Raw genomic sequence first — 26,636 nt, 5'->3', positions numbered from 1 at the left:
GCATGTAATGCATCGCCTTATGGCGTTGGCGCGGTTTCTCACACATCATGCCATAAGGTGAAGAAAGGCCAATTGCTTTCACATCATGGACCTTAAGCAAAGCCACGAGCAATTATGCACAGATAGAGCGTGAAGCACTTGCCATTGTGTTTGGAGTTAAGACATTTCATCAGTTTCTGTTGGGCCGACGATTCACACTGCTGATGGAACAAAGACCCCTCACCTCCACCTCTGGTCCCCACACCGGCATTCCATTGCTTGCAGCCAGCTGCGCGCAGCGATGGGCATCATTGTTATCTGCTCACCACTACGATATCAAGTTCGGAAGGTCTGAGCAGCACTGCAGTGCAGAAGGCCTCTCAAGGCTCCCCTTACCTGTTGCACACACTGAGCACTCCCAGGCTGAAATCTTCAACTTCAAGGAAGTGACGAATGCCCAAGTTACATCTGTCCAAGTGAAAAAGTTCACCCACACTGATCCAGTGATGCCTGAGGTTGTGTATTTTTTTTTATTTCACCTTTATTTAACCAGGTAGGCTAGTTGAGAACAGGTTCTCATTCGCAACTGCGACCTGGCCAAGATAAAGCATAGCAGTGTGAACAGACAACAGAGTTGCACATGGAGTAAACAATTAACAAGTCAATAACACAGTAGAGAAAAAAAAGGGGAGTCTATATACAATGTGTGCAAAAGGCATGAGGAGGTAGGCGAATAATTACAATATTGCAGATTAACACTGGAGTGATAAATGATCAGATTTTCATGTACAGGTAGAGATATTGGTGTGCAAAAGAGCAGAAAAGTAAATAAATAAAAACTGTGGGGATGAGGTAGGTGAAAATGGGTGGGCTATTTACCAATAGATTATGTACAGCTGCAGCGATCGGTTAGCTGCTCAGATAGCTGATGTTTGAAGTTGGTGAGGGAGATAAAAGTCTCCAACTTCAGCGATTTTTGCAATTCGTTCCAGTCACAGGCAGCAGAGTACTAGAACGAAAGAACGGCCGAATGAGGTGTTGGCTTTAGGGATGATCAATGAGATACGCCTGATGGAGCGCGTGCTACGGATGGGTGTTGCCATCGTGACCAGTGAGCTGAGATAAGGCGGAACTTTGCCTAGCATGGCCTTGTAGATGACCTGGAGCCAGTGGGGCTGGCGACGAATATGTAGCGAGGGCCAGCCGACTAGAGCATACAAGTCGCAGTGGTGGGTAGTATAAGGTGCTTTAGTGACAAAACGGATGGCACTGTGATAAACTGTATCCAGTTTGCTGAGAAGAGTGTTGGAAGCAATTTTGTAGATGACATCGCTGAAGTCGAGGATCGGTAGGATAGTCAGTTTTACTAGGGTAAGCTTGGCAGCGTGAGTGAAGGAGGCTTTGTTGCGGAATAGAAAGCCGACTCTTGATTTGATTTTCGATTGGAGATGTTTGATATGGGTCTGGAAGGAGAGTTTGCAGTCTAGCCAGACACCTAGGTACTTATAGGTGTCCACATATTCAAGGTCGGAACCATCCAGTGTGGTGATGCTAGTCGGGCAAGCGGGTGCAGGTAGCGATCGGTTGAAAATCAAATCAAATTTATTTATATAGCCCTTCGTACATCAGCTGATATCTCAAAGTGCTGTACAGAAACCCAGCCTAAAACCCCAAACAGCAAACAATGCAGGTGTAAAAGCACGGTGGCTAGGAAAAACTCCCTAGAAAGGCCAAAACCTAGGAAGAAACCTAGAGAGGAACCGGGCTATGTGGGGTGGCCAGTCCTCTTCTGGCTGTGCCGGGTAGAGATTATAACAGAACATGACCAAGATGTTCAAATGTTCATAAATGACCAGCATGGTCAAATAATAATAAGGCAGAACAGTTGAAACTGGAGCAGCAGCACAGTCAGGTGGACTGGGGACAGCAAGGAGCCATCATGTCAGGTAGTCCTGGGGCACGGTCCTAGGGCTCAGGTCCTCCGAGAGAGAGAAAGAAAGAGAGAATTAGAGAGAGCATATGTGGGGTGGCCAGTCCTCTTCTGGCTGTGCCGGGTGGAGATAAAAAAAAAGCATGCATGAAAAAAGCATGAAAAGCATGCATTTGGTTTTACTAGCGTTTAAGAGCAGTTGGAGGCCACGGAAGGAGTGTTGTATGGCATTGAAGCTCGATTGGAGGTTAGATAGCACAGTGTCCAATGACGGGCCGAAAGTGTACAGAATGGTGTCGTCTGCGTAGAGGTGGATCAGGGAATCGCCCGCAGCAAGAGCAACATCATTGATATACACAGAGAAAAGAGTCGGCCCGAGAATTGAACCCTGTGGCACCCCCATAGAGACGGCCAGAGGACCGGACAACATGCCCTCCGATTTGACACACTGAACTCTGTCTGCAAAGTAATTTGTGAACCAGGCAAGGCAGTCATCCGAAAAACCGAGGCTACTGGTATATTGTCACTGGTGGAGAAGGACAGATGTCGGAAGCCTACTTACCTAGTGAGGAGAAACGAGCTCACAGTTCAGTTTGGATGCTTGCTATGGGGTTTTCGAGTTATCATACCGCCGCCACTGAGAAGGCAGGTGCTTGAAGAACTCCATTCAGGGCACTGTGGCATGGTGCGAATGAAGTAGATTGCATGAAGCTATCATAGACAAGGTCAAGTCATGTTCTGCATGTTAAAAGATGAGGAACATGCTTCACCTAGCGCCACTACACCCATGGGACTTACCAGAAGAGCCTTGGCAGCAAGTCCACATAGACTATGCAGGCCCACTGGAGGATCGTAATATTCTTAGTCGTAGTTGACGCACACAGCAAATGGCCTGAGGTCACAGTGATGAAGAGCACCTCAGCGGAGAGAACCATCGAAGAGCTACGGTCAATCTTCAGTCGCTTCGGCTTGCCAACGCAACTCGTTCGTGATAATGGCCCCCAACTGGTGTCTGAAGAGTTGGCATATGCAATTCAGCACATCAAGTCAGCGCCGTATCACCCTGCAACGAACGGCCTCGCTGAAAGGTTTGTCCAAACGATGAAGCAAGTTTTAAAATCATCACAAGACTCAGAGACAATGTGACTGTAGACTCATCTGTACGTCGTCATTACCCTGCAAGAGAAAGACGACCCCCTGACAGGTTGACTATATAGTTCAGACTAGCCTCCGACATTGGGGCAGAATACACCCCAGGGTTAAGTCTGGGACGTGAGGCAGTCTACCCTCTTTCCCTAGTTTTGAAAAGGTTATTCTGAAAAGTTCATTTATTTACATTTAGATAACTTATGTTAAAAAGAAAACAATAGGCAAAACAGTGAATATTTATTTTTTCCTTATGAGTCATCAAAGGTAAAGGGGAGGAATATGTTGTGTATTGATATTCTAGTTTTGTCCCTTTAGGGCACCTGTAACCCCCCCTTGCTTACCTACATTAAAATGCTTGGAATGTTCTTCCTGTGAAACGCATTAAACCATGCCCACGTTAATTTCTACTCCCGTCTCATGTCCTGTCCTTATATTAGTTGTATAAGTAATACAGTGTGCTATACAACATGATATTTTTGGCCTCCTGAGGTTGAAGAGGCGCTGTTGAGCCATCTTCACCACACTGTCTGTGTGGGTGGACCATTTCAGATTGTCAATGATGTGTACAGCAAGGAACTTGAAGCTTTTCACCTTCTCCACTGCGGTCCCGTTGATGTGAATAGGGGCGTGCTCTCCATGACGTCCACGATCAGCTCCTTCATTTTGTTGACGTTGAGGTAGATGTTATTTTCCTGGCACCACTCTCCCAGGGCCCACACCTCCTCCCTGTGGGCTCTCTCGTCATAATCAGGCCTACTACTGTTGTGTCATCTGCAAACGTGATGATTGAGTGTGTGGCAACACAGTCAAATCAAATGTTATTTGTCACATGCGTCAAATACAACAGTTGTAGACTTTACAGTCAAATGCTTATTTAAAAGCCCTTAAACAAAAATGCAGTTTTTAGACTTTTGTAATATTTTTAAGTTAGAGATAAGAATAACAAATAATTAAAGAGCAGAGGTAAATAACAATAGCGGGGTTTTATATACAGGGGGTACTGGTATAGATTCAATGTCAATTTGCGGGGGCACCGATGTCAAGGTGATCGAGGTAATATGTACAAGTAGGTAAAGTTATTAAAGTAACTATGCATAGATAATAACAGAGAGTAGCAAGGGGGGGGGGAATGCAAATAGTCTGGGTAGCCATTGGATTAGCTGTTCAGGAGTCTTATGGCTTCGGGGTAGAAGCTATTTAGCAGGCTCTTGGACCTAGACTTGGCGCACCGGTCACGCTTGCCGTGCGGTAGCAGAGAAAACAGTCTATGAGTAGGGTGGCTGGAGTCTTTGACACATTTTTGGGTCTTCCTCTGACACCGCCTGGTAGAGAGGTCCTGGATGGCTGTAAGCTTGGCCCCGGTGGTGTCCCAGGCCATAAGCACTACCCTCTACAGAGTCTTGCAGTCAGAGGCCAAGCAGTTGCCATACCAGGCAGTGATGCAACCAGTCAAGATGCTCTCGATGGTGCAGCTGTAAAACGTTTTGAGGATCTGAGGACCCATGCCAAATATTTTCAGTCTCCTGAGGGGGAATAGGTTTTGTCGTGGCCTCTTTACAACTGTCTTGGTGTGCTTGGACAATGTTAGTTTGTTGGTGATGTGGATGCCAAGGAACTTGAAGCTCTCAACCTGCTCGACCACAGCACAGTCGACAAGAATGGGGACATGTTCGGTCCTCCTTTTCCTGTAGTCCACAATCATCTCCTTTGTCTTGATCACATTGAGTGAGAGGTTGTTGTCCTTGCACCACATGGTCAGATCTCTGACCACCTCCTTATAGGCTGTCTCATTGTTGTCGGTGATCAGGCCTGCCACTGTTGTGTCATCAGCAAACTTAATGATGGTGTTGGAGTCGTGCCTGACCGTGCCATCATGAGTAAACAGGAAGTACAGGAGGGAGCTGAGCACACACCCCCGAGGGGCCCCCGTGTTGATGATCAGCATGGCAGATGTCTTGTTACCTATCCTTACCACCTGGGGGCGGCCCATCAGGAAGTACAGGATCCAGTTGCAGAGGGAGGTGTTTAGTCTCAGGGTCCTTAGCTTAGTGATGAGCTTTGAGGGCACTATGGTGTTGAACGCTGAGCTGTAGTCAATGAATAGCAATCTCACATACAGTACCTTTTGTCCAGGTGTGAAAGGGCAGTGTGGAGTGCAATAGAGATTGCATCATCTGTGGATCTGTTTGGGCGGTATGCAAATTGGAGTAGGTCTAGAGTTTCTGGGATAATGGTGTTGATGTGAGTCATTACTAGCCTTTCTTAATGTCATTGTTCAGTCATGACTCAGTGAAATGTAAGACATTACAGTTTTTATTGTCCCGTTGGTAGGACATACATGCTTTCAGCCCATCCCATTTATTTTCCAGCGATTGAACATCAGCTCACAGGATAAAAGGCAAGGGCAGATTAGCTACTCTTTGCCTGTTCCTCCCAAGGCACTCTGATCTTTTTCCATGAAATCTCTCTTTCCTTCTCCAGTGAATCACAGGGATCTGGGCCTGGTCAGGTGTCTGTAGTAGTATATCCCTCCCGCCCGACTCTTTGAAGAAGAACTCTTTGTCCAGCTTGAGGTGAGCAATCGCAGTTCTGATGTCCAGAAACTCTTTTCGGTCATAAGAGACGGTAGCAGCAACATTATGTACAAAACAAGTTACGAACAAAGCGAAAAAACAAACAAAATAGCATGGTTGGTTAAGAGCCAATAAGACTGCAGCCCTCTCCTCCGGCGCCATCGTGTAATGGGTCATGGGTGAACTGAGAGTGCAGGAGGGGGCTGAGCATGCACCCTTGTGGGGCCCCTGTGTTGAGGATCAGCATAGTGGAAGTATTGTTTCCTACCTTCACCACCTGGAGGCTGCCCGTCAGGAAGTCCAGTACCTAGTTGCAAAGAGCGGGGTTCAGACCCAGGGCCCCGAGCTTAATGATGAGCTTGGAGGGTACTATGGTGTTGGAGGCTGAGCTTTAGTCAACGAACATTATTCGTACACTTGTATTCCTCTTGTCCAGATGGGAAAGGGCAGTATGCAGTACAATGGTGAGTGCATCATCTGTGAATCTATTGGGGCGGTATGCAAATTGAAGTGGGTCAAGGGTGCCAGGTAAGGTGGAGATGATATGATCCTTAACTAGCCTCTCAAAATACTTAATGATAACAGAAGTGAGTGCTACGGGGCAATAGTAATTTAGTTCAGTTACCTTTGCTTTCTTGGGTACAGGAGCAATGGTGAACATCTTGACGCAAGTGGGGACAGCAGACTGGGATCGGGAGAGATTAAATATGTCCGTAAACACACCAGCCAGCTGGTCTGAGCATGCTCTGAGGACACGGCTAGGGATACCGTCTGGGCCGGCAACCTTGCGAGAGTTAACACTCCTAAATGTCTTACTCACGTCGGCCACGAAGAATGAGAGCCCACAGTCCTTGGAAGCGGACCACGTTGGTGGCACTGTGTTATCCTCAAAGTGGGCAATGAAGGTGTTTAGCTTATTCAGAAGCAAGACGTAGGTGTCCACAACGTGCCTGGCTTTCCCTTTGTAATCCGTGATTGTCTGTAGACCCTGCCACATACGTCTCATGTCTGAGCCGTTGAATTGTCAATAGTAAATGTGGCCTCAGGATATGTGGTTTCCACTTTGCACAAAGTTCAGTGAGGGCCGTTATGGTATCGGCTCGAGGGGGAATATACATGGCTGTGACTATAACCAAAGCGAATGCTCTTGGGAGGTAATATGGTGGACATTTGATTGGGAGATATTCTAGGCTGGGAGAACAAAAGGACTTAAGTTCCTGTACATTATCACAAGCACACCATGATTAGCTAATCATGAAACATAAACAACCGCCTTTCATCTTCGAGGAGAGGTCTTTATTCCTGTCTGCGCGATGTACTGAGAACCCAGCTGGCTGTATGGACGGTGATAGTATATCTGGAAGGAGCCATGATTCCGTGAAACAGAGTATGTTACAGTCCCTGATGTCTCACTGGAAGGAGATCCTCGCCCTGAGCTCATCTACTTTATTATCCAGGGACTAAACAGTAGTGAGTAAAATACTCGGAAGCGGTGGCTGGTCGCACTGGACTAGAAGTATATCTCTGAATATCTCTTCTCCGCTGGTGGCATCTTGGAGCAGCCTCTGGGATAAATTAATTGCCCTGGGGTGTACGAACAAAGGATCCAATTCGGGAAAGTCATATTTCTGGTCATAATTTTGGTGAGTTACCGCTCGGATATCCAAAAGTTATTTCCGGCTGTATGTAATAACACAAAAAACCTTCTGGGTTAATAATGTAAGAAATAACACACAAAAAAATGAAATACTGCAAAGTTGCTTAGGAGCTAGAAGCAGAGCTGCCATGTCTGTCGGCGCCATCATCACCCTACATTTGGACTCACTCATTAGTGAATATGCGATAGTGAACTACAGTGAAATGTAACCAAGTGTGTAATATAAAAGGGAGGTTATAGGGATGTGCAATATTCAGGTATTTTGGATATTAAGGGGATGTGTAATATTGAGTATATGGGGGGGTTATGTAATGTGGAAGGGTGTTAAAAGTCCTTAAAGGGGCAATCAGCAGTTGCTACATCCATTTTTGGACATATAAATGAATAATATGTACCCATTGATTCTTTCTATGAATTAGAGAGTGATTACATTTCTCCAGCACCGTCCCTCAGCTGGGGAGGGTGGGGAGGCTGTTTTGTTTGATGTTATGTCTAGCCTATGTCACGCTCGTCTGAAGAAGAGGACCAAAGCGCAGCGTGCTACGTGTTCATGATTTATTTTCAAAACACTTGACCACTGAAACAAAATAACAAAGTGCAAAACGACAACGAAAAGTTCTGTCAGGTGCAGAAACACAAAACAGAAAATAACTACCCACAAAACACAGGTGGGGAAAAAGCTGCCTAAGTATGATTCTCAATCAGAGACAACGCTAGACAGCTGCCTCTGATTGAGAACCACACCCAGCCAAACACATAGAAATAAAGAAACTAGAAAGCCCACCCCAGTCACACCCTGTCCTCACCAAAATAGAGAATAAAAGCCTCTCTATGGCCAGGAATTTGTGACAGCCTATACCATGCGCCTCTTTTTTGTGTGAACCTTTTCCTACCACAATGCCTTTACTTGTACATGAAGCAAATATCAGTGAAAAACTGAACGTTAAGAAATATCTCATCTGAAAGGACAATGTGTAATGTTAGTAAAAGGCAACCTACTCGTTTTGTATGGTTGTAATGAAACTTCACATTATGATGGTTTGTCATCTTTGTGTGTATTTTGTTCTTTCTATTTTTCAGAACAAAGGAATTGCTCAGAGTTCTCCAAACTGGTAAGGTTTCCTTTTCCCTTCAACCATACATTGAACCTCATGTCTAACTTTCTTTATTCAATGTTCAATTCAACCATTTCATTTACATTCAGGTTATAAAACCATAAGTGGTCCTTTTGGGTCAAAGCCACAATGGGAATGACACCTGTTTTAAATGATGCAATATATATTTTTTATTTTACCTTTATTTAACCAGGCAAGTCAGTTAAGAACACATTCTTATTTTCAATGACGGCCTGGGAACAGTGGGTTAACTGACTGTTCAGGGGCAGAACGACAGATTTGTACCTTGTCAGCTCGGGGGTTTGAACTCGCAACCTTCTGGTTACTAGTCCAACGCTCTAACCACTAGGCTACCCTGCATGTCAGCTTTTCTGAAGGTTCTTTGTAGGTGTTACAAATAGTTTTATTTTCCTTGTGGGTTTAGGCTCTTGGTCTTGGCCCGAGATATTGGAATGGTCTACCGACAAGCACATTGATATTATGAAAACCTCAACCTTTAACTGTCAACCTTTTGTCTGAGAGGGGTGGAATAATTAAAAACATGCTTATGGATTATTTATAAAATAAATAAAAGAGTAACTGAGCTTGAGCATGTGTATTTGTGTACATAATTATGTTTATGGTTTGTTTATGTGTGTCTTTATGTACATGTTTATTATGCATCTAATTGTGTGTGTGTGTCTGTGTGTGTCTGTTTCTCCACATGCAGTATGCCTGGGGAGAAGCCTTGTGGTCAAAGTGCCTGCTTTAACCCAATAACAGAACGTTGCTGTGTGAACCCTACATGTCTCCAGGGACAAAGTTACTCACATGACCAGACCTGCTGTGAGGGAACACTCAGCCATACTCCAGGTAAGACAGCACAAGGTTTACTACTTGTGTGTGTGTGTGTGTGTGTGTGTGTGTGTGTGTGTGTGTGTGTGTGTGTGTGTGTGTGTGTGTGTGTGTGTGTGTGTGTGTGTGTGTGTGTGTGTGTGTGTGTGTGTGTGTGTGTGTGTGTGTGTGTGTGTGTGTGTGTGTGTGTGTGTGCGTTTCCACTATAATAAACAGTGGAAAATATTTTCCCTATCTTTCAGACTCTGGGTGCATCTTTGCGAGTCTGAGTCTGAGAGCAGTGCCAATTTTAGCATGTAAATCTTGGTGGGGGAAAAAAATAACAAGTGGGATGCATGCCAGCAAAGCCACGACACAACACTAAACAATACATTAATTGCTCTATAATGGTGACAAACTGTGCCCACAAACGGCCTACATAAAGCTGTCCCAACAGCAGCCTCAACATCTTACCACTGCTACACCTGGCTATCAGCGGAGCCTTGTCTGGCAGCGATAAGATTTAGCCTCATTTACTGCCTTTAAAAGAAACATAGTTGATATGGCTGACTTGCTTAAATGTGGTTTCTAATGACAATTGAGATCCATAAACTATGGCGTAAGTATGGCGTTCGATTAAGACATTAATGAGCGAGCTAGGACGGACGTAGTCAATATAACAATTTGTTTAGCACTTTTGAAATGCACAGTGACAGAATTCAGAACATGGGCCATTCTTACAGTGTTCTCCCTGTACACCAAGTCAGAACCGTAAGATAAATAAAGGGAGCATATAAGCAGACAATGAAAGCTCTGACAATATTCGATGATTACATTTCTCTAAACAGGTTACTCTCACTTATAATTTGCACACGAACCACTGTTTGCTTGGAGTGGAAATGCCTTGGTTTGCCGTGTATCCCTCCTAACCCGGGCCTTTTTGGAAAGGGAGTTAGTTGGGCGTTTTTGCTCCATGCTTGTAAGGCTATGATTGTCCAAAAGGGGCCCCCACCCATCTTCTACTGTTCTCCTTTGCAGTCGTCCGGTATCCTGAACAGAACTACAAGTTTATTCTCCTTCAATTCGCTCTGAAAGATGCTTCTTTGAAGGTAGGCTAGCCAGCCGTGTCGATGGTTCCCAGTGGGGTGATGAGAGTAGCGTACCACGGGGGTTTGAGAAGAGTAGTAGAATGGTTCCACTTCAATTCGCTTTCTAGATACTTTACTTCAGACAGCTAATCAGCTGTACCAGTGATTGTCCAGGTGACTTTATTGTCCCTACCTCGTGTTGAGATTAAACGTTTTGGATCCACTTTAAACGTGAGCTGCAGCTCTATGTCTCTCTAGTATGTTAATTTCTTAATCGAAAATTTATGCAGGAAAGGGGCGGTTCCGGCAGGCTGACATGCTCTCTGACCTCACTCAAGGGGGAGGTGACTACTTACTGTGCACAGTTGGCGAATCGCATCTCTGCATGTCTGGCAGACATATCAGTGTGGATGACGGATCACCACCTCAAGCTGAACCTCGGCAAGACGGAGCTGCTCTTCCTCCCGGGGAAGGACTGCCCGTTCCATGATCTCGCCATCACGGTTGACAACTCCATTGTGTCCTCCTCCCAGAGCGCTAAGAACCTTGGCGTGATCCTGGACAACACCCTGTCGTTCTCAACTAACATCAAGGCGGTGGCCCGTTCCTGTAGGTTCATGCTCTACAACATCCGCAGAGTACGACCCTGCCTCACACAGGAAGCGGCGCAGGTCCTAATCCAGGCACTTGTCATCTCCCGTCTGGATTACTGCAACTCGCTGTTGGCTGGGCTCCCTGCCTGTGCCATTAAACCCTTACAACTCATCCAGAACGCCGCAGCCCGTCTGGTGTTCAACCTTCCTAAGTTCTCTCACGTCACCCCGCTCCTCCGCTCTCTCCACTGGCTTCCAGTTGAAGCTCGCATCCGCTACAAGACCATGGTGCTTGCCTACGGAGCTGTGAGGGGAACGGCACCTCAGTACCTCCAGGCTCTGATCAGGCCCTACACCCAAACAAGGGCACTGCGTTCATCCACCTCTGGCCTGCTCACCTCCCTACCACTGAGGAAGTACAGTTCCCGCTCAGCCCAGTCAAAACTGTTCGCTGCTCTGGCCCCCCAATGGCGGAACAAACTCCCTCACAACGCCAGGACAGCGGAGTCAATCACCAGCTTCCGGAGACACCTGAAACCCCACCTCTTTAAGGAATACCTAGGATAGGATAAGTAATCCTTCTCACCCCCCCCCTTTAAGATTTAGATGCACTATTGTAAAGTGACTGTTCCACTGGATGTCATAAGGTGAATGCACCAATTTGTAAGTCGCTCTGGATAAGAGCGTCTGCTAAATGACTTAAATGTAAATGTCTTAAATGTAGAAATGTCCTCTTATAGAAAAATGTTTCTAAAATCCCATCCCTCTCTTAACCAAAACACTTTCATAATATTTCAGATTTCATACACAATGCATCGGATGGACCTCACACATATACAGTGGGGCAAAAAAGTATTTAGTCAGGCACCAATTGTGCAAGTTCTCCCACTTAAAAAGATGAGAGGCCTGTAATTCTCATCATAGGTACACTTCAACTAAAAAATGTCAGAAAATCACATTGTAGGATTTTTTATGAATTTATTTGCAAATTATTGTGGAAAATAAGAATTTGGTCACCTATAAACAAGCAAGATTTCTGGCTCTCACAGACCTGTAACAATCTTCTTTAAGAGGCTCCTCTGTCCTCCACTTGTTACCTGTATTAATGGCACCTGTTTGAATTTGTTATCAGAATAAAAGACACCTGTCCACAACCTCAAACAGTCACACTCCAAACTCCACTATGGCCAAGACCAAAGAGCTGTCAAAGGACACCAGAAACAATATTGTAGACCTGCACCAGGCTGGGAAGACTGAATCTGCAATAGGTAAGCAGCTTGGTTTGAAGAAATCAACTGTGGGAGCAATTATTAGGAAATGGAAGACATACAAGACCACTGATAATCTGGGGCTCCACGCAAGATCTCACCCCGTGGTGTCAAAATGATCACAAGAACGGTGAGCAAAAATCCCAGAACCACATGGGGGGACCTAGTGAATGACCTGCAGAGAGCTGGGACCAAAGTAACAAAGCCTACCATCAGTAACACACTACGACACCAGGGACTCAAATCCTGCAGTGCCAGACGTGTCCCCCTGCTTAAGCCAGTACATGTCCAGGCCGGTGGCTGGGTCTTTCAGCATGACAATGATCCCAAACACACCACCCGGGCAACGAAGGAGTGGCTTCGTAAGAAGCATTTCAAGGTCCTGGAGTGGCCTAGCCAGTCTCCAGATCTCAACCCCATAGAAAATCTTTGGAGGGAGTTGAAAGTCCGTGTTGCCCAGCAACAGCCCCAAAACATCACTGCTCTAGAGGAGATCTGCATGGAGGAATTGGCCAAAATACCAGCAACAATGTGTGAAAACCTTGTGAAGACTTACAGAAAATGTTTGACCTCTGTCATTGCCAACAGAGGGTATATAACAAAGTATTGAGATAAACTTTTGTTATTGACCAAATACTTATTTTCCACCATAATTTGCAAATAAATTCATTAAAAATCCTACAATATGATTTCTGTATTTTATTTTCTAATTTTGTCTGTCATAGTTGAAGTGCACCTATGATGAAAAGGCCTCTCTCATCTTTTTAAGTGGGAGAACTTGCACAATTGGTGGCTGACTAAATACTTTTTTGCCCCACTGTACAGTGTATACTTTTCACCCTAAATGGGTGAGAGAGGGTCTGGTTGGTGTTATTTAGTGCAAAGCTGATCTGACCTATTTGGATCCTCACAGGACAGTCATGACATTGTGCAGTCAATTTTCCGGCCAGTTCTTGACTATGGTGTCACCATTTATCCAAATTCAGCAGCCGCTACTCTTATACCATTGGATGTCATCTACCAAAGCGCCCTTCGCTTTATTACAGGTGACAGTTTCAATATTCATCACTGCGTCTTGTATCAGAAGATCGACTGGACCTCGACCTCGTATTCATAGCTGACTAGTTTGCATCTTCTGTGTTGATGGAATGTTTGTTTTCAGGGCACCAATGCAAATGAGATGCTGGTCTCAATTGGGCTCCCCAGAATAAATGAAAGTCAATTAAGAATGTTTTTAAACATGGTCGTTACCGAGATGGGTACTACCAACGCATCAGCGCCATTCATGTACAGAGTTAATAGGAGGAGATTGCTGGGCTACATAGGTCACATATAACCAGTGATGGGAAAAGTACCCATACTTGAGTAAAAGTAAAGATAGCTTAATAGAAAATGACTCAAGTAAAAGTGAAAGTCACCCAGTAAAATACTACTTGACTAAAAGTCTAAAAGTATTTTGGTTTTAAATATACTTTAGTTTCAACATTAAATGTAATTGCTAAAATATACTAAACTATCAAAAGTAAAAGTACAAATAATTTCAGATTCCTTATATTAAGCAAACCAGATGATACCATTTTCTTGTTTTTTATTTATGGAAAGCATAGGGCACTTCAACACTCAGACATCATTTACAAACGAAGCATGTGTATTTAGTGAGTCCGCCAGATCAGAGGCAGTAGGGATGACCAGAGATGTTCTCTTGTTAAGAGTGTGAATTGGACTATTTTCCTGTCCTGCTAAGCAATCACAATGTAACGAGTACTTTTGGATGTCAGTGAAAATGTATGGAGTAAAAAGTACATTATTATCTTTAGCAATGTAGTGAAGGAAAAGTTCTCCAAAATATGAATAGTACAGTACAGATACCCCCCCCAAAACAACTTAAGTAGTAGTTTAAAGTATTTTAACTTAACCTTGTTTTGTCTTAAAGGTTAAAAAAAATGACCACTCTGTTTAACAGCAGAGAACCCCCTAAATGATTTTTTATGACTTTTCCAGGTGACCCTAACATTAGAAAAAGTGAAACATCGTCTTTGCTCATATTTCCATTAAATTTGTACACCACCGGGTACAAAGTTAGTCTTAGAGTCTTTTTTGACCCGGCAGTTATAAAATAATTTACCACACACACACACACACACACACACACACACACACACACACACACACACACACACACACACACACACACACACACACACACACACACACACACACACACACACACACACACACACACACACACACACACACACACACTACTGATTGAACTCAGGCAAAACTAAAACAAGAAACACACGACTCAAGTTCACAGACAAAATTAAAACAATGTCAGACAAAATAAACAACATTTCAGACAAAATAAACAATTATTGAAAGCATTGTTTACTAATGGGGAATGCAGTCAGAGGCTATAAAGGTGCTGCAGATGACAGTCCCCCCAGTTCTCTCTTCGGTGAAGCCATGATTGCATGTTTCAGTGTCCAACAGGTCGTAGATCAGATGTTTTCAGATGTCCAGGAGGAACAAGAGAACAAAGATTTAGAAGAGGAGGAGGTATCTGAAGAAGATGGGGAAGAATACAACCCAGAGCACGATGCATCATCTTCAGATGAAGAAGAAATCCCCCGAGCTGAAAGAGAGAAAGTTTTGTTAAAGAACAGCAAAGTAACATGGTCCTTGTCACCATATGACAACCAGGGAAGGATGGCAGCACACAATGTCATAAGGATGAACCCCGGGCCCACAAGACATGCAGTTGCCCTTGGCCAGGACATCGCCTCAACATTCTACATGTTCATCACACGAGCCATTGAAAAATATTATCCTGGAGATGACAAATTTGGAGGGTTTTCGTAAATATGGAACTGTAAAAGGATAGATGGGATTGACCTGCATGCCTACATAGGGCTACATGTCAGTGGCATCGAGGCGAGGCTACATGTCGTCTCTGGGATGCAGAGAGTGGAAGGGTGATTTCCGTGCCACGATACCACTGAACGTATTTCACACTTTCTCAAGAATGCTACGATTTGAAGACCTGCAAGATGTGTGAGAGACAAACTGGCGACCGTAAGAGAGGTCTGGGAGAAGTGGGTGGAGCGTCTGCCATACCTCTACAACCCTGGGCCTGAAGTAACGGTGGATGAGCAACTGGTTCCATTCAGAGGTACATTACAGATGAAAATAAAAATGTAAGTGATTTTCACAGTTCATTTCAAATCAAATCAAATGTTATTTGTCACATACACATGGTTAGCAGATGTTAATGCGAGTGTAGCGAAATGCTTGTGCTTATAGTTCCGACAATGCAGTAATAAGCAACAAGTAATCTAACTAACAATTCCAAAACTACTGTCTTATACACAGTAAGGGGATAAAGAATATGTACATAAAGATATATGAATGAGTGATGGTACAGAGCAGCATAGGCAAGATACAGTAGATGGTATCGAGTACAGTATATACATATGAGATGAGTATGTAAACAAAGTGGCATAGTTAAAGTGGCTAGTGATACATGTATTACATAAGGATGCAGTAGATGATATAGAGTACAGTATATACGTATGCATATGAGATGAATAATGTAGGGTATGTAACATTATATAAGGTAGCATTGTTTAAAGTGGCTAGTGATATATTTTACATCATTTCCCATCAATTCCCATTATTAAAGTGGCTGGAGTTGAGTCAGTGTCAGTGTGTTGGCAGCAGCCACTCAATGTTAGTGGTGGCTGTTTAACAGTCTGATGGCCTTGAGATAGAAGCTGTTTTTCAGTCTCTCGGTCCCAGCTTTGATGCACTTGATGCACCTGCACCTGATGATAGCGGGGTGAACAGGCAGTGGCTCGGGTGGTTGTTGTCCTTGATGATCTTTATGGCCTTCCTGTAACATCGGGTGGTGTAGGTGTCCTGGGGGGCAGGTAGTTTGCCCCTGGTAATGCGTTGTGTACATTTCGGTGTTCCTCAAGGTTCTGTTTTAGGACCACTATTGTTTTCACTATATATTTTACCTCTTGGGGATGTTATTCGAAAACATAATGTAAACTTTCACTGCTATGCGGATGACACACAGCTGTACATTTCAATGAAACATGGTGAAGCCCCAAAATTGCCCTCGCTAGAAGCATGTGTTTCAGACATAAGGAAGTGGATGGCTGCAAACTTTCTACTATTAAACTCGGACAAAACAGAGATGCTTGTTCTAGGTCCCAAGAAACAAAGAGATCTTCTGTTGAATCTGACAATTAATCTTAATGGTTGTACAGTCGTCTCAAATAAAACTGTGAAGGACCTCGGCGTTACTCTGGACCCTGATCTCTCTTTTGAAGAACATATCAAGACCATTTCGAGGACAGCTTTTTTCCATCTACGTAACATTGCAAAAATCAGAAACTTTCTGTCCAAAAATGATGCAGAAAAATTAATCCATGCTTTTGTCACTTCTAGATTAGACTACTGCAATGCTCTATTTTCCGGCTACCCGGATAAAGCACTAAATAAACTTCAGTTAGTGCTAAATACGGCTGCTAGAATCCTGACTAGAACCAAAAAATTTGATCATATTACTCCAGTGCTAGCCTCTCTACACTGGCTTCCTGTCAAAGCAAGGGCTGATTTCAAGGTTTTACTGCTAACCTACAAAGCATTACATGGGCTTGCTCCTACCTACCTCTCTGATTTGGTCCTGCCGTACATACCTACACGTACGCTACGGTCACAAGACGCAGGCCTCCTAATTGTCCCTAGAATTTCTAAGCAAACAGCTGGAGGCAGGGCTTTCTCCTATAGAGCTCCATTTTTATGGAACGGTCTGCCTACCCATGTCAGAGACGCAAACTCAGTCTCAACCTTTAAGTCTTTACTGAAGACTCATCTCTTCAGTGGGTCATATGATTGAGTGTAGTCTGGCCCAGGAGTGGGAAGGTGAACGGAAAGGCTCTGGAGCAACGAACCGCCCTTGCTGTCTCTGCCTGGCCTGTTCCCCTCTTTCCACTGGGATTCTCTGCCTCTAACCCTGTTACGGGGGCTGAGTCACTGGCTTGCTGGGGCTCTCTCGTGCCGTCCCTGGGGGGGGGGTGCGTCACCTGGGTGGGTTGATTCACTGTTGTGGTCGGCCTGTCTGGGTCCCCCCCCCCTTGGGTTGTACCGTGTCGGAGATCTTTGTGGGCTATACTCGGCCTTGTCTCAGGATGGTAAGTTGGTGGTTGAAGATTTCCCTCTAGTGGTGTGGGGGCTGTGCTTTGGCAAAGTGGGTGGGGTTATATCCTTCCTGTTTGGCCCTGTCCGGGGGTGTCCTCGGATGGGGCCACAGTGTCTCCTGACCCCTCCTGTCTCAGCCTCCAGTATTTATGCTGCAGTAGTTTATGTGTCGGGGGCTAGGGTCAGTTTGTTTATCTGGAGTACTTCTCCTGTCCTATTCGGTGTCCTGTGTGAATCTAAGTGTGCGTTCTCTAATTCTCTCCTTCTCTCTTTCTTTCTCTCTCTCGGAGGACCTGAGCCCTAGGACCATGCCCCAGGACTACCTGACATGATGACTCCTTGCTGTCCCCAGTCCACCTGGCCATGCTGCTGCTCCAGTTTCAACTGGCCTGGGCCCTAGGACCATGTCCCAGGACTACCTGACATGAGGACTCCTTGCTGTCCCCAGTCCACCTGGCCATGCTCCTGCTCCAGTTTCAACTGTTCTGCCTTACTATTATTCAACCATGCTGGTCATTTATGAACATTTGAACATCTTGGCCACGTTCTGTTATAATCTCCACCCGGCACAGCCAGAAGAGGACTGGCCACCCCACATATGCTCTCTCTAATTCTCTCTTTCTTTCTCTCTCTCGGAGGACCTGAGCCCTAGGACCGTGCCCCAGGACTACCTGACATGATGGCTCCTTGCTGTCCCCAGTCCACCTGACTGTGCTGCTGCTCCAGTTTCAACTGTTCTGCCTTATTATTATTTGACCATGCTGGTCATTTATGAACATTTGAACATCTTGGTCATGTTCTGTTATAATCTCTACCCGGCACAGCCAGAAGAGGACTGGCCACCCCACATAGCCCGGTTCCTCTCTAGGTTTCTTCCTAGGTTTTGGCCTTTCTAGGGAGTTTTTCCTAGCCACCGTGCTTTTACACCTGCATTGTTTGCTGTTTGGGGTTTTAGGCTGGGTTTCTGTACAGCACTTTGAGATATCAGCTGATGTACGAAGGGCTATATAAATAAATTTGATTTGATTTGTGCAGACCTCACTACCCTCTGGAGAGCCTTACGGTTGTGGGCGGAGCAGTTGCCGTACCAGGCGGTGATACAGCCCGCCAGGATACGCAGTCGTGGGTGAACAGGGAGTACAGGAGAGGGCTCAGAACGCACCCTTGTGGGGCCCCAGTGTTGAGGATCAGCGGGGTGGAGATGTTGTTACCTACCCTCACCACCTGGGGGCGGCCCGTCAGGAAGACGGTGACGAGTTTGGAGGGTACTATGGTGTTAAATGCTGAGCTGTAGTCGATGAACAGCATTCTCACATAGGTATTCCTCTTGTCCAGATGGGTTAGGGCAGTGTGCAGTGTGGTTGAGATTGCATCGTCTGTGGACCTATTTGGGCGGTAAGCAAATTGGAGTGGGTCTAGGGTGTCAGGTAGGGTGGAGGTGATATGGTCCTTGACTAGTCTCTCAAAGCACTTCATGATGACGGAAGTGAGTGCTACGGGGCGGTAGTCGTTTAGCTCAGTTACCTTAGCTTTCTTGGGAACAGGAACAATGGTGGCCCTCTTGAAGCATGTGGGAACAGCAGACTGGTATAGGGATTGATTGAATATGTCCGTAAACACACCGGCCAGCTGGTCTGCGCGTGCTCTGAGGGCGCGGCTGGGGATGCCGTCTGGGCCTGCAGCCTTGCGAGGGTTAACACGTTTAAATGTCTTACTCACCTCGGCTGCAGTGAAGGAGAGTCCGCATGTTTCCGTTGCAGGCCGTGTCAGTGGCACTGTATTGTCCTCAAAGCGGGCAAAAAAGTTATTTAGTCTGCCTGGGAGCAAGACATCCTGGTCCGTGACTGGGCTGGTTTTCTTCTTGTAGACCGTGATTCACTGTAGACCCTGCCACATGCCTCTTGTGTCTGAGCCGTTGAATTGAGATTCTACTTTGTCTCTGTACTGACACTTAGCTTGTTTGATAGCCTTGCGGAGGGAAGAGCTGCACTGTTTGTATTCGGTCATGTTACCAGTCACCTTGCCGTGATTAAAAGCAGTGGTTCGCGCTTTCAGTTTCACGCGAATGCTGCCATCAATCCACGGTTTCTGGTTAGGGAATGTTTTAATCGTTGCTATGGGAACGACATCTTCAACGCACGTTACTAATGAACTTGCACACCTAATCAGTGTATTTGTCAATGTTGTTATCTGACGCAATACGAAATGTTATTATGTATTTCTGTAATATCATTGATTTATGTGATTGTTCTCTGTGACAATGATACTAATTACTGATAGTAATCTCTTTTGTCAAAAGGTCGCTGTCCTTTCCGGCAGTATATGCCCAGCAAGCCAGCAAAGTATGGCATCAAGATATGGATGGCCCTGTGATGCACAATCCAGCTACTCTTGGAAGATGCAAGTCTACACAGGGAAGCCGACTAATGGAGACCCGGAGAAGAACCAGGGAATGCGGGTTGATGGGCTGAGGGGGCACAATGTCACGTGACAATTTCCTCACCTCTTAACTCAGCCAGCAGCTCCTGAAGAGGAAGATCGCCATGGTGGGCACAATTAGAAAGAACCAGCCTGAGCTCCCCACTGTACTCCTCGCAACAAGGGGGAGAAAGGCCTTCTCATAAAAGTTTGCCTTCACCACCACTCTAGTTTCTTACCTCCCAAAGAGAAACAAGAACGTGGTCCTCCTGAGCACACTGCACAAAATGGCTGAGATCAGTGCTCGTGAGGACAGGAAGCCAGCCATCATCCTGGACTACAACCACAACAAAGGAGGTGTGGACAACCTGGACAAGGTGATTGGAACTTACAGCTGCAGGACGATGACAGCCCGCTGGCTCCTGATCATCTTCCATAACATCACTGATGTGTCCTCATACAATGCCTTCATGATATGGAACAAGATCAACCCGACCTGGATGCCTGATAAGCGGAACATGAGGATGTTCCTGGAGCAGCTGGGAAAGGTACTTGTAACCCCACACATTCAAAGAAGGGAGCGCCTCCCCCATACAGCAGCCTCTGCAGCGCTTGTGAAAGCTATTCAGGGGGCTGAATCTTGTCCTGATCCACCTGAGTCTGCAGCTGGGGCAGGCAAGAGGAGGAAACTGTAAAACAAATACTATGTGCTCCACATGTGATAAATACATCTGTAATGTCCATGCACACACTTGCATACTGTCCTACATGTGCTAATTAGAGTTGTTTGATTTATGTTCTTCACGTATTTGTTTTGTGTCTATTATCTTATTTTATTCTTATTTATTGCTGTTGTTTATACACCTTGTGGGTGGGGGGCAATGGTTCAAAAAATGGGAGAAGACTAGTATTTTGTAGTGGAATTCCTCATTGTACGGTATATAATAATATATCACGATGTTGCCAAAAAGGTTCAAGACTGTTATTGTTTCCCTTCAATAAAACGCATTCAAAACTTCTTTCTGCACATTTCTGCTACTTTCTTAGGCTGTACAAGTGCTATGTCTTGCTAAAACAAATGTTTACCCCTATGCAGTAACTTTAGAAATAATAATAATAAACCTCTACTTTAGTAAAGAAAACAATTAAGACAGGTGTGTTAGATTTGGGGTTTAAAATGTAATTAAGCTGCCTTATTTTAAGGGTGTATTCAGAATGTTAAGACTACACAAGGTTAAGTACTTTACACCACTGCATATAACAACCAGAACCTCTTTCATGTGGCCCTCTTAAGCAACAGTACATTGTTTCGCATCTTCCTGGCAGCTGCTGGAAACAATATAGATTGTTTTGGGTAATTGATTGTGTTGGGTAATTACAAATTAGTTCATGATCTCCCTTTCTTGAACATCACGGTCCTCCCTCCTTCCCATCTGTCTGCCCAGGTCACTACCATAGTGCTAGCTGTGGCTCTAAGGTGTACAATCCAGACATCAAAACCTGCTGTTGCGGGAAGCTGTCCAATAAGGTGCTTGGAGTAAACCTGGTGAGTCCAGTAGACCTAAGGCCTACAGCTAAAGCCTAGTTCACTGATCTTCCTCCACTACATTAGGTTCAGTTCTCCTCCTGTCAGTCAAAGTCATGTAAAACAGCTTAATCATCCATCTACCTGTTGAGTTGTTGTTGGTCGAGGCATAAAGACAATGCAGGTAAAGTATCTGTCTAAAATGGCAGAAATATCTAAAAGTGGCAATGTAAGGCAAGGCTGACACTATAAGTTTTCAACAGACCGATTTAAGTGCACTCAGAATGTTTAGACAGGGCCCAATTGGAAAGTGGGTGTCCCATACTCATTGCCAATGTTCTAGAGTGCTGTCTATCAAGGAGAATATCCGTCCCGTGATTTACCAGTAACAATAACTATTTATGGTGTTTGCTTTACTTGGGCTCTATGCGGTACCATGTCAGTTCTGACAGCACATTTAGTTCTGTAAGCCCCACACTGCAACCAGTTGAGAGTAGAGCAGCTCCTCTTTTGTGTGAGAGTGTGTCAGACGACGGATAACTAGAGGTCTCTTTTCTAACGCTTAGCACTGTTGGTAGAGGATGAGTGCACAGGTCCCCTGGTAAGAAAGTTAAACTCTCTTTTATAGCATGTGAACTTTTGTGATTGTGTTTGAGTTTTGGGTATGTGCATGCCACGGTGTGTCTGCATGTCTGTTATTCATGTTGTGTGTGTGTTGTTGATACCCTGTTGACTGGTCTGTCTCTCTCCCAGTGCTGTGGTACAACTCCGTATGGTGTAGAGGACCGAGGGGTGCTGTGCTGTAACCAGACCTTGCACCATGTGGTGGAGGATGGGTACCAGTGCTCCCCAGGTGGCCACTTGTATCTGCCATCCCGTGAGATGGTGTGTGGCTCACGAGTTCATCTGAACGATCCAGGCAAACACTGCTGTGGGGAGGAGACATACGACCCTCAGTATGAAATCTGCTGCAACGGACGCAAGTGAGTTGCACTGTAGTGTGGAAACTGTAGGGACTTGAACCTAGCCAGGTAGTTTATCCCAAAGATGTGGGGTTATCACTGTCTGCAAGCACAGTTCAGAGTGCCTAAGGGCTAATAATTAGATCACTTCATCTTCAGCAGAATTTATCCAGCCTCCCTGTCTAAGTGTTTTTATTTATATTTAACTAGGCAACTCCGTTCAGAAAAAATACTTATTTGCAATGATGGCCTACCTTGGCCAAACCTGGACAATGCTGGGCCAATTGTGCGCCGCCCTATGGGACTCCCAATCACGGCCGGTTGTGATTCAGCCTGGAATCGAACCGGGGTCTGTAGTGACGCTTCTAGCACTGAGATGCAGTGCTGTAGACCGCTCGGGAGCGCAAGTTGTTGATGCAATGTCTTGAAAGTGTGTGCGTGCGTGCTTGTACTAAAACTAACTGTGTAAAATATTTCCTGGGTGTGCATCTTTGATGGATGCAATTCTGATAAGATAACATACCCACATTCCCAGTCCCACTACCTCAGATGTTGGAGAATTCTTAATGGAATGCACCATGTCTTCCAAACTACTGCCTCCCAGACATATTTCAACAGGGTGTCAACTGCAGAAGCCACAGGTCTAAGGGTATCCTCCCTTTCTTTCTTTCTTTCTTTCCTTCACTTCACTTTTTCCAGCCAGTGGCATTCAGACAGTTAGACAGCCAGACTGGAGAGGTGGTATGTCTGCTTTTGGGTTTCCAGGAAAGGGGTAGTGGTTTTTGTCTAACTCATCCTGTTGTCTGGCTTGTTGTCTGGCTTGTGCTTGTGGGTCACAACCTGTAGCGTGGTTCCCATGAAGTTGCATGGCAGTCTGAATTTATACAGATGCCATTACTCAATACTTTTGGCCATGAATCAAGAGAGAAGTCTGTGAGTGCAGTTGTGAGTAACGCACTGTGGCTGAATCCGGTGGCGGTAGGTGCTGTTTACTATTAGAGGGGATGATTATTATTATTTTTTATGAGCATGGCCTTATTTCCGGTGGTGTAAAGAACATAAGTAAAAATACTTGAAAGTACTACTTAAGTAGTTTTTTTTGAGTATCTGTACTTTACTTTACTATTTATATTTTTGACAACTTAGACTTTTACTTCACTACATTCCTAAAGAAAATGATGTACTTTTTACTCCATTCATTTTCCCTGACACCCAAAAGCATTTGATACATTTTGAATGCTTAGCAGGACAGGAAAATGTTGGAAGGTATACCAAAAGGATAAAGTAAACCTCTCTGAAGCAGGTTTTCATCAATGATTTATCTGTACTTAACACCTCGCTGACCAAGGACCTTCTCCTCTGATTGCTCAGTTTGGGCAGGTGGCTAGCTCTTGGAAGAGTCTTGGGGTTCTAATCTTCTTCCATTTAAGAATGATGGAGGCCACTGGGTTCTTGGAGTCCTTCAATGCTGCAGACATTTTTTGGTACCCTTCCCCAGATCTGTGCGTTGACTCAATTCTGTCTCGGAGCTCTCCGTACAATTCCTTCGATGTCATGGCTTGGTTTTTGCTCTGTTATGCACTGTCAACTGCGGGACCTTATATAGACAGGAGTGTGCCTTTCCAAATCATGTCCAATCAATTGAATTTAGCACAGGTGGACTCCAATCAGGTTGTAGAAACATATCAAGGATGATCAATGGAAACTGGATGCACCTGAGCTTAATTTCGAGTCTCATAGCAAATTGTCTGAATACTTATGTAAATAAGGTATTTCTGTTTTTGATTTTGTATACATTTGCAAACATTTCTAAAAACGTATTTTTGCTTTGTCATTATGAGGATGTTTTTTTTATATACAATTTAGATTAAGGCTTTAACATACCATAATGTGGAAAAAGGAAATGGGTCTGAACACTTTCCGAATGCATTGTAAATGGTTGAAAGCACAGTAATAACCCATGTAGATGACAACTAAACAAAAAAATCAGACATGTGGTGGGCCGGGCACAGTGCACGCTGACACAGTCGCCAGGTGTACGGTGTTTCCTCCGACACATTGCTGCGGCCGGCTTCCGGGTTAAGTGGGCATTGTGTCAAGAAGCAGTGTGGCTTCATTGGGTTGTGTTTTCGGAGGACGCACGGCTCTCGACCTTCGCCTCTCCTGAGTCCTTACGGGAGTTGCAGCGATGAAGATAAACCTGTAACTACCAATTGGATACCATGAAATTGGGAAGAAAAAAGGGTAAAAATAAAAAGACAAAAAAAATTAAATAGAATGGATCAAATCCATAACATTTTTACTGATCAGTACATATGGTGATCACCCAACAGGACAGCACAATAGCATTGAAGGCACCAAATTATGAAAGATGATGTTCTCTTGGTTTTGGGAAGTAAAGTATTTTTTCAATTCAAAGACACCACAGGTTGAGAAATGTTTCCTGCTGCGGAGGGAAGGCCTACGACCCCAGCAGTGGACAGATGAAGTGCTGTGCAGGGACTCTGTACAACCTGCAGGTTCAGGACAGGCTCTTGGGTGAGGCCCAGTGCTGTGGGAGTGTCCTGATGGAGGCCGGCTCCACCCAGACCTGCTGTTCTGCCCCAGGGCTAGACCTGCTCTACCCTACCCAGCCAGGGTTCACCTGCTGTGGGCACCGCTATCCCAATGCCTCCCTGTGGTCTTGCTGCGCCGGGGTCCTGCACCCAAGGCCTGAACCACACAACACCACCAAAAACGTGATTCCAGGTCAGTGGGAACAGGATACAATCGATCCGTGATTTATGCCACAGCTTGAGTTGCATCTGTTTATCTCTGAAAGGTCTCTGAAAGACCAACCTACAAGTCAGACAAGTGATATGAATATTTAATTCTATATCTAGTTCATATAAGATAAAGGGGAAGTCTTCTGATGTGTCCCTGCCTGGAGTCTGTCTCTGTCCATTTGATTAGACTGTTGTTCATTATCCTCAGGACCCAGACTTCTACCACTGGGGGATCTGAAGACTGAAGTCCTGTGTCACAGCAGAGGTAAGGCCTCCAGTTTGAAACACAAGATGACAGGAAACATTACTCACTACTTTGATCTTTAGTAAGAACAGTGGGAAGCACTAGAATCTTCTTTGACTCTTGGAAGTACAGGGGTTTCACAACGCTTATCTAAAGTGTGTGTGTGTGTGTGTCCAGTTCTGCTGGGGACAGTGGAGAGTGTGTCTGTGAAGATGAATGAGCGGTCCATCGTGATGGTGAATGCCATGTACATGCAGGCCTCGCGTGGCCATGTCAGCGCCGTGCCTTCCCCTCACTACATCACATTACCCGAACACTGCAGCTCCCCTGAACTGGTGCCAGGCAACACTTACATCTGGGTGAAAAATCCTTTCTCCGACACCATAAGATTCATCTCTGATCTCAGCGATGATTCCTTCCCTCTCCGTTCCATCCTTACCATGTGCTGAACCTTTTTCTTGCCCAGAGTAAAGCTCTACATAATGTTTGAAAGCTTTACAGTGTTTGTTTGCAAGTACATTGTTAACAATCAACAGTGTAATAAAAAGCTAATCTTGGGTTCAGATGGGGTTCGACAAGTAGACAATGTGTGTGAAGTGAATATCACATTGTGCAGGAAAAAAAGTCTATTTTAACCAAGCATTTGTGTGTAGGTGTAGGACTTCACCATGCATCAATTCAGGTGGTTTTGTGGGGGGTGGTTGCCTCTTTCCCCATCATCATACACGTACCACATTATCTGATACTTGATCACAGGATCACATTTTTGTTTGATTATTTCACTGCCATACTGTGTTTGATCTTGTCTAGCCAACTTGTCTCAAGTCCCAGACTTTATTGTGTGTTATCCTCAATGTTTTTATTCATTTTATTCAGATGTTATGAATTTTGTCTTGCTGCTTTTTGTTCTGTTGCTCTGCGTGTGCTGAAACATTGATTAATGTGCACTGTCCCTGTAAAAAAATTTTTTTTTAACTTAATGTGTATGCATAGCTTTTAAGTTTTATGTGCGCTTGTCTTTTTAAATGGTCGAATTAACCTGTTGCGACGAGCAATCCCATATCCGGGAGCGTAATTATAGCCTCAAGCTCATTACCATAACGCAACGTTAACTAGTCATGAAAATCGCAAATGAAATGAAATAAATATATTGGCTCACAAGCTTAGCCTTTTGTTAACAACACTGTCATCTCAGATTTTCAAAAAATGCTTTTCAACCATAGCTACACAAGCATTTGTGTAAGAGTATTGATAGCTAGCATAGCATTCAGCAGGCAACCCTTTCACAAAAACAAGAAAAGCATTCAAATAAAATAATTTACCTTTGGAGAACTTCGGATGTTTTCAAT

The 26,636-nt window shown here is 44.8% G+C and overlaps 1 protein-coding gene across 2 annotated transcripts in view; it reads left to right on the top strand.

The window, feature by feature from the left end:
• The window catches only part of LOC123993070, a 63,787-nt gene extending 37,358 nt beyond the window's left edge, over positions 1–26,429 (top strand). For both annotated transcript variants that reach the window (XM_046294835.1, XM_046294834.1), the window contains 7 exons: positions 8,369–8,400; positions 9,113–9,255; positions 21,237–21,337; positions 22,070–22,299; positions 24,698–25,026; positions 25,252–25,308; positions 25,465–26,429. In XM_046294835.1, the coding sequence (XP_046150791.1) occupies positions 8,369–8,400; positions 9,113–9,255; positions 21,237–21,337; positions 22,070–22,299; positions 24,698–25,026; positions 25,252–25,308; positions 25,465–25,736 (1,164 nt within the window). In that variant the 3' untranslated portion in view covers positions 25,737–26,429. The remainder of the gene's footprint in view (positions 1–8,368; positions 8,401–9,112; positions 9,256–21,236; positions 21,338–22,069; positions 22,300–24,697; positions 25,027–25,251; positions 25,309–25,464) is intronic.
• The last annotated feature ends 207 nt before the right edge of the window (positions 26,430–26,636 follow it).

This window comes from Oncorhynchus gorbuscha, linkage group LG13 (assembly GCF_021184085.1).
Source record: "Oncorhynchus gorbuscha isolate QuinsamMale2020 ecotype Even-year linkage group LG13, OgorEven_v1.0, whole genome shotgun sequence".
NCBI classification, from domain to species: Eukaryota; Metazoa; Chordata; class Actinopteri; order Salmoniformes; family Salmonidae; genus Oncorhynchus; species Oncorhynchus gorbuscha.
Note: the sequence above shows the minus strand (reverse complement) of the source record. Positions and strands in the feature narration are given on the sequence as shown.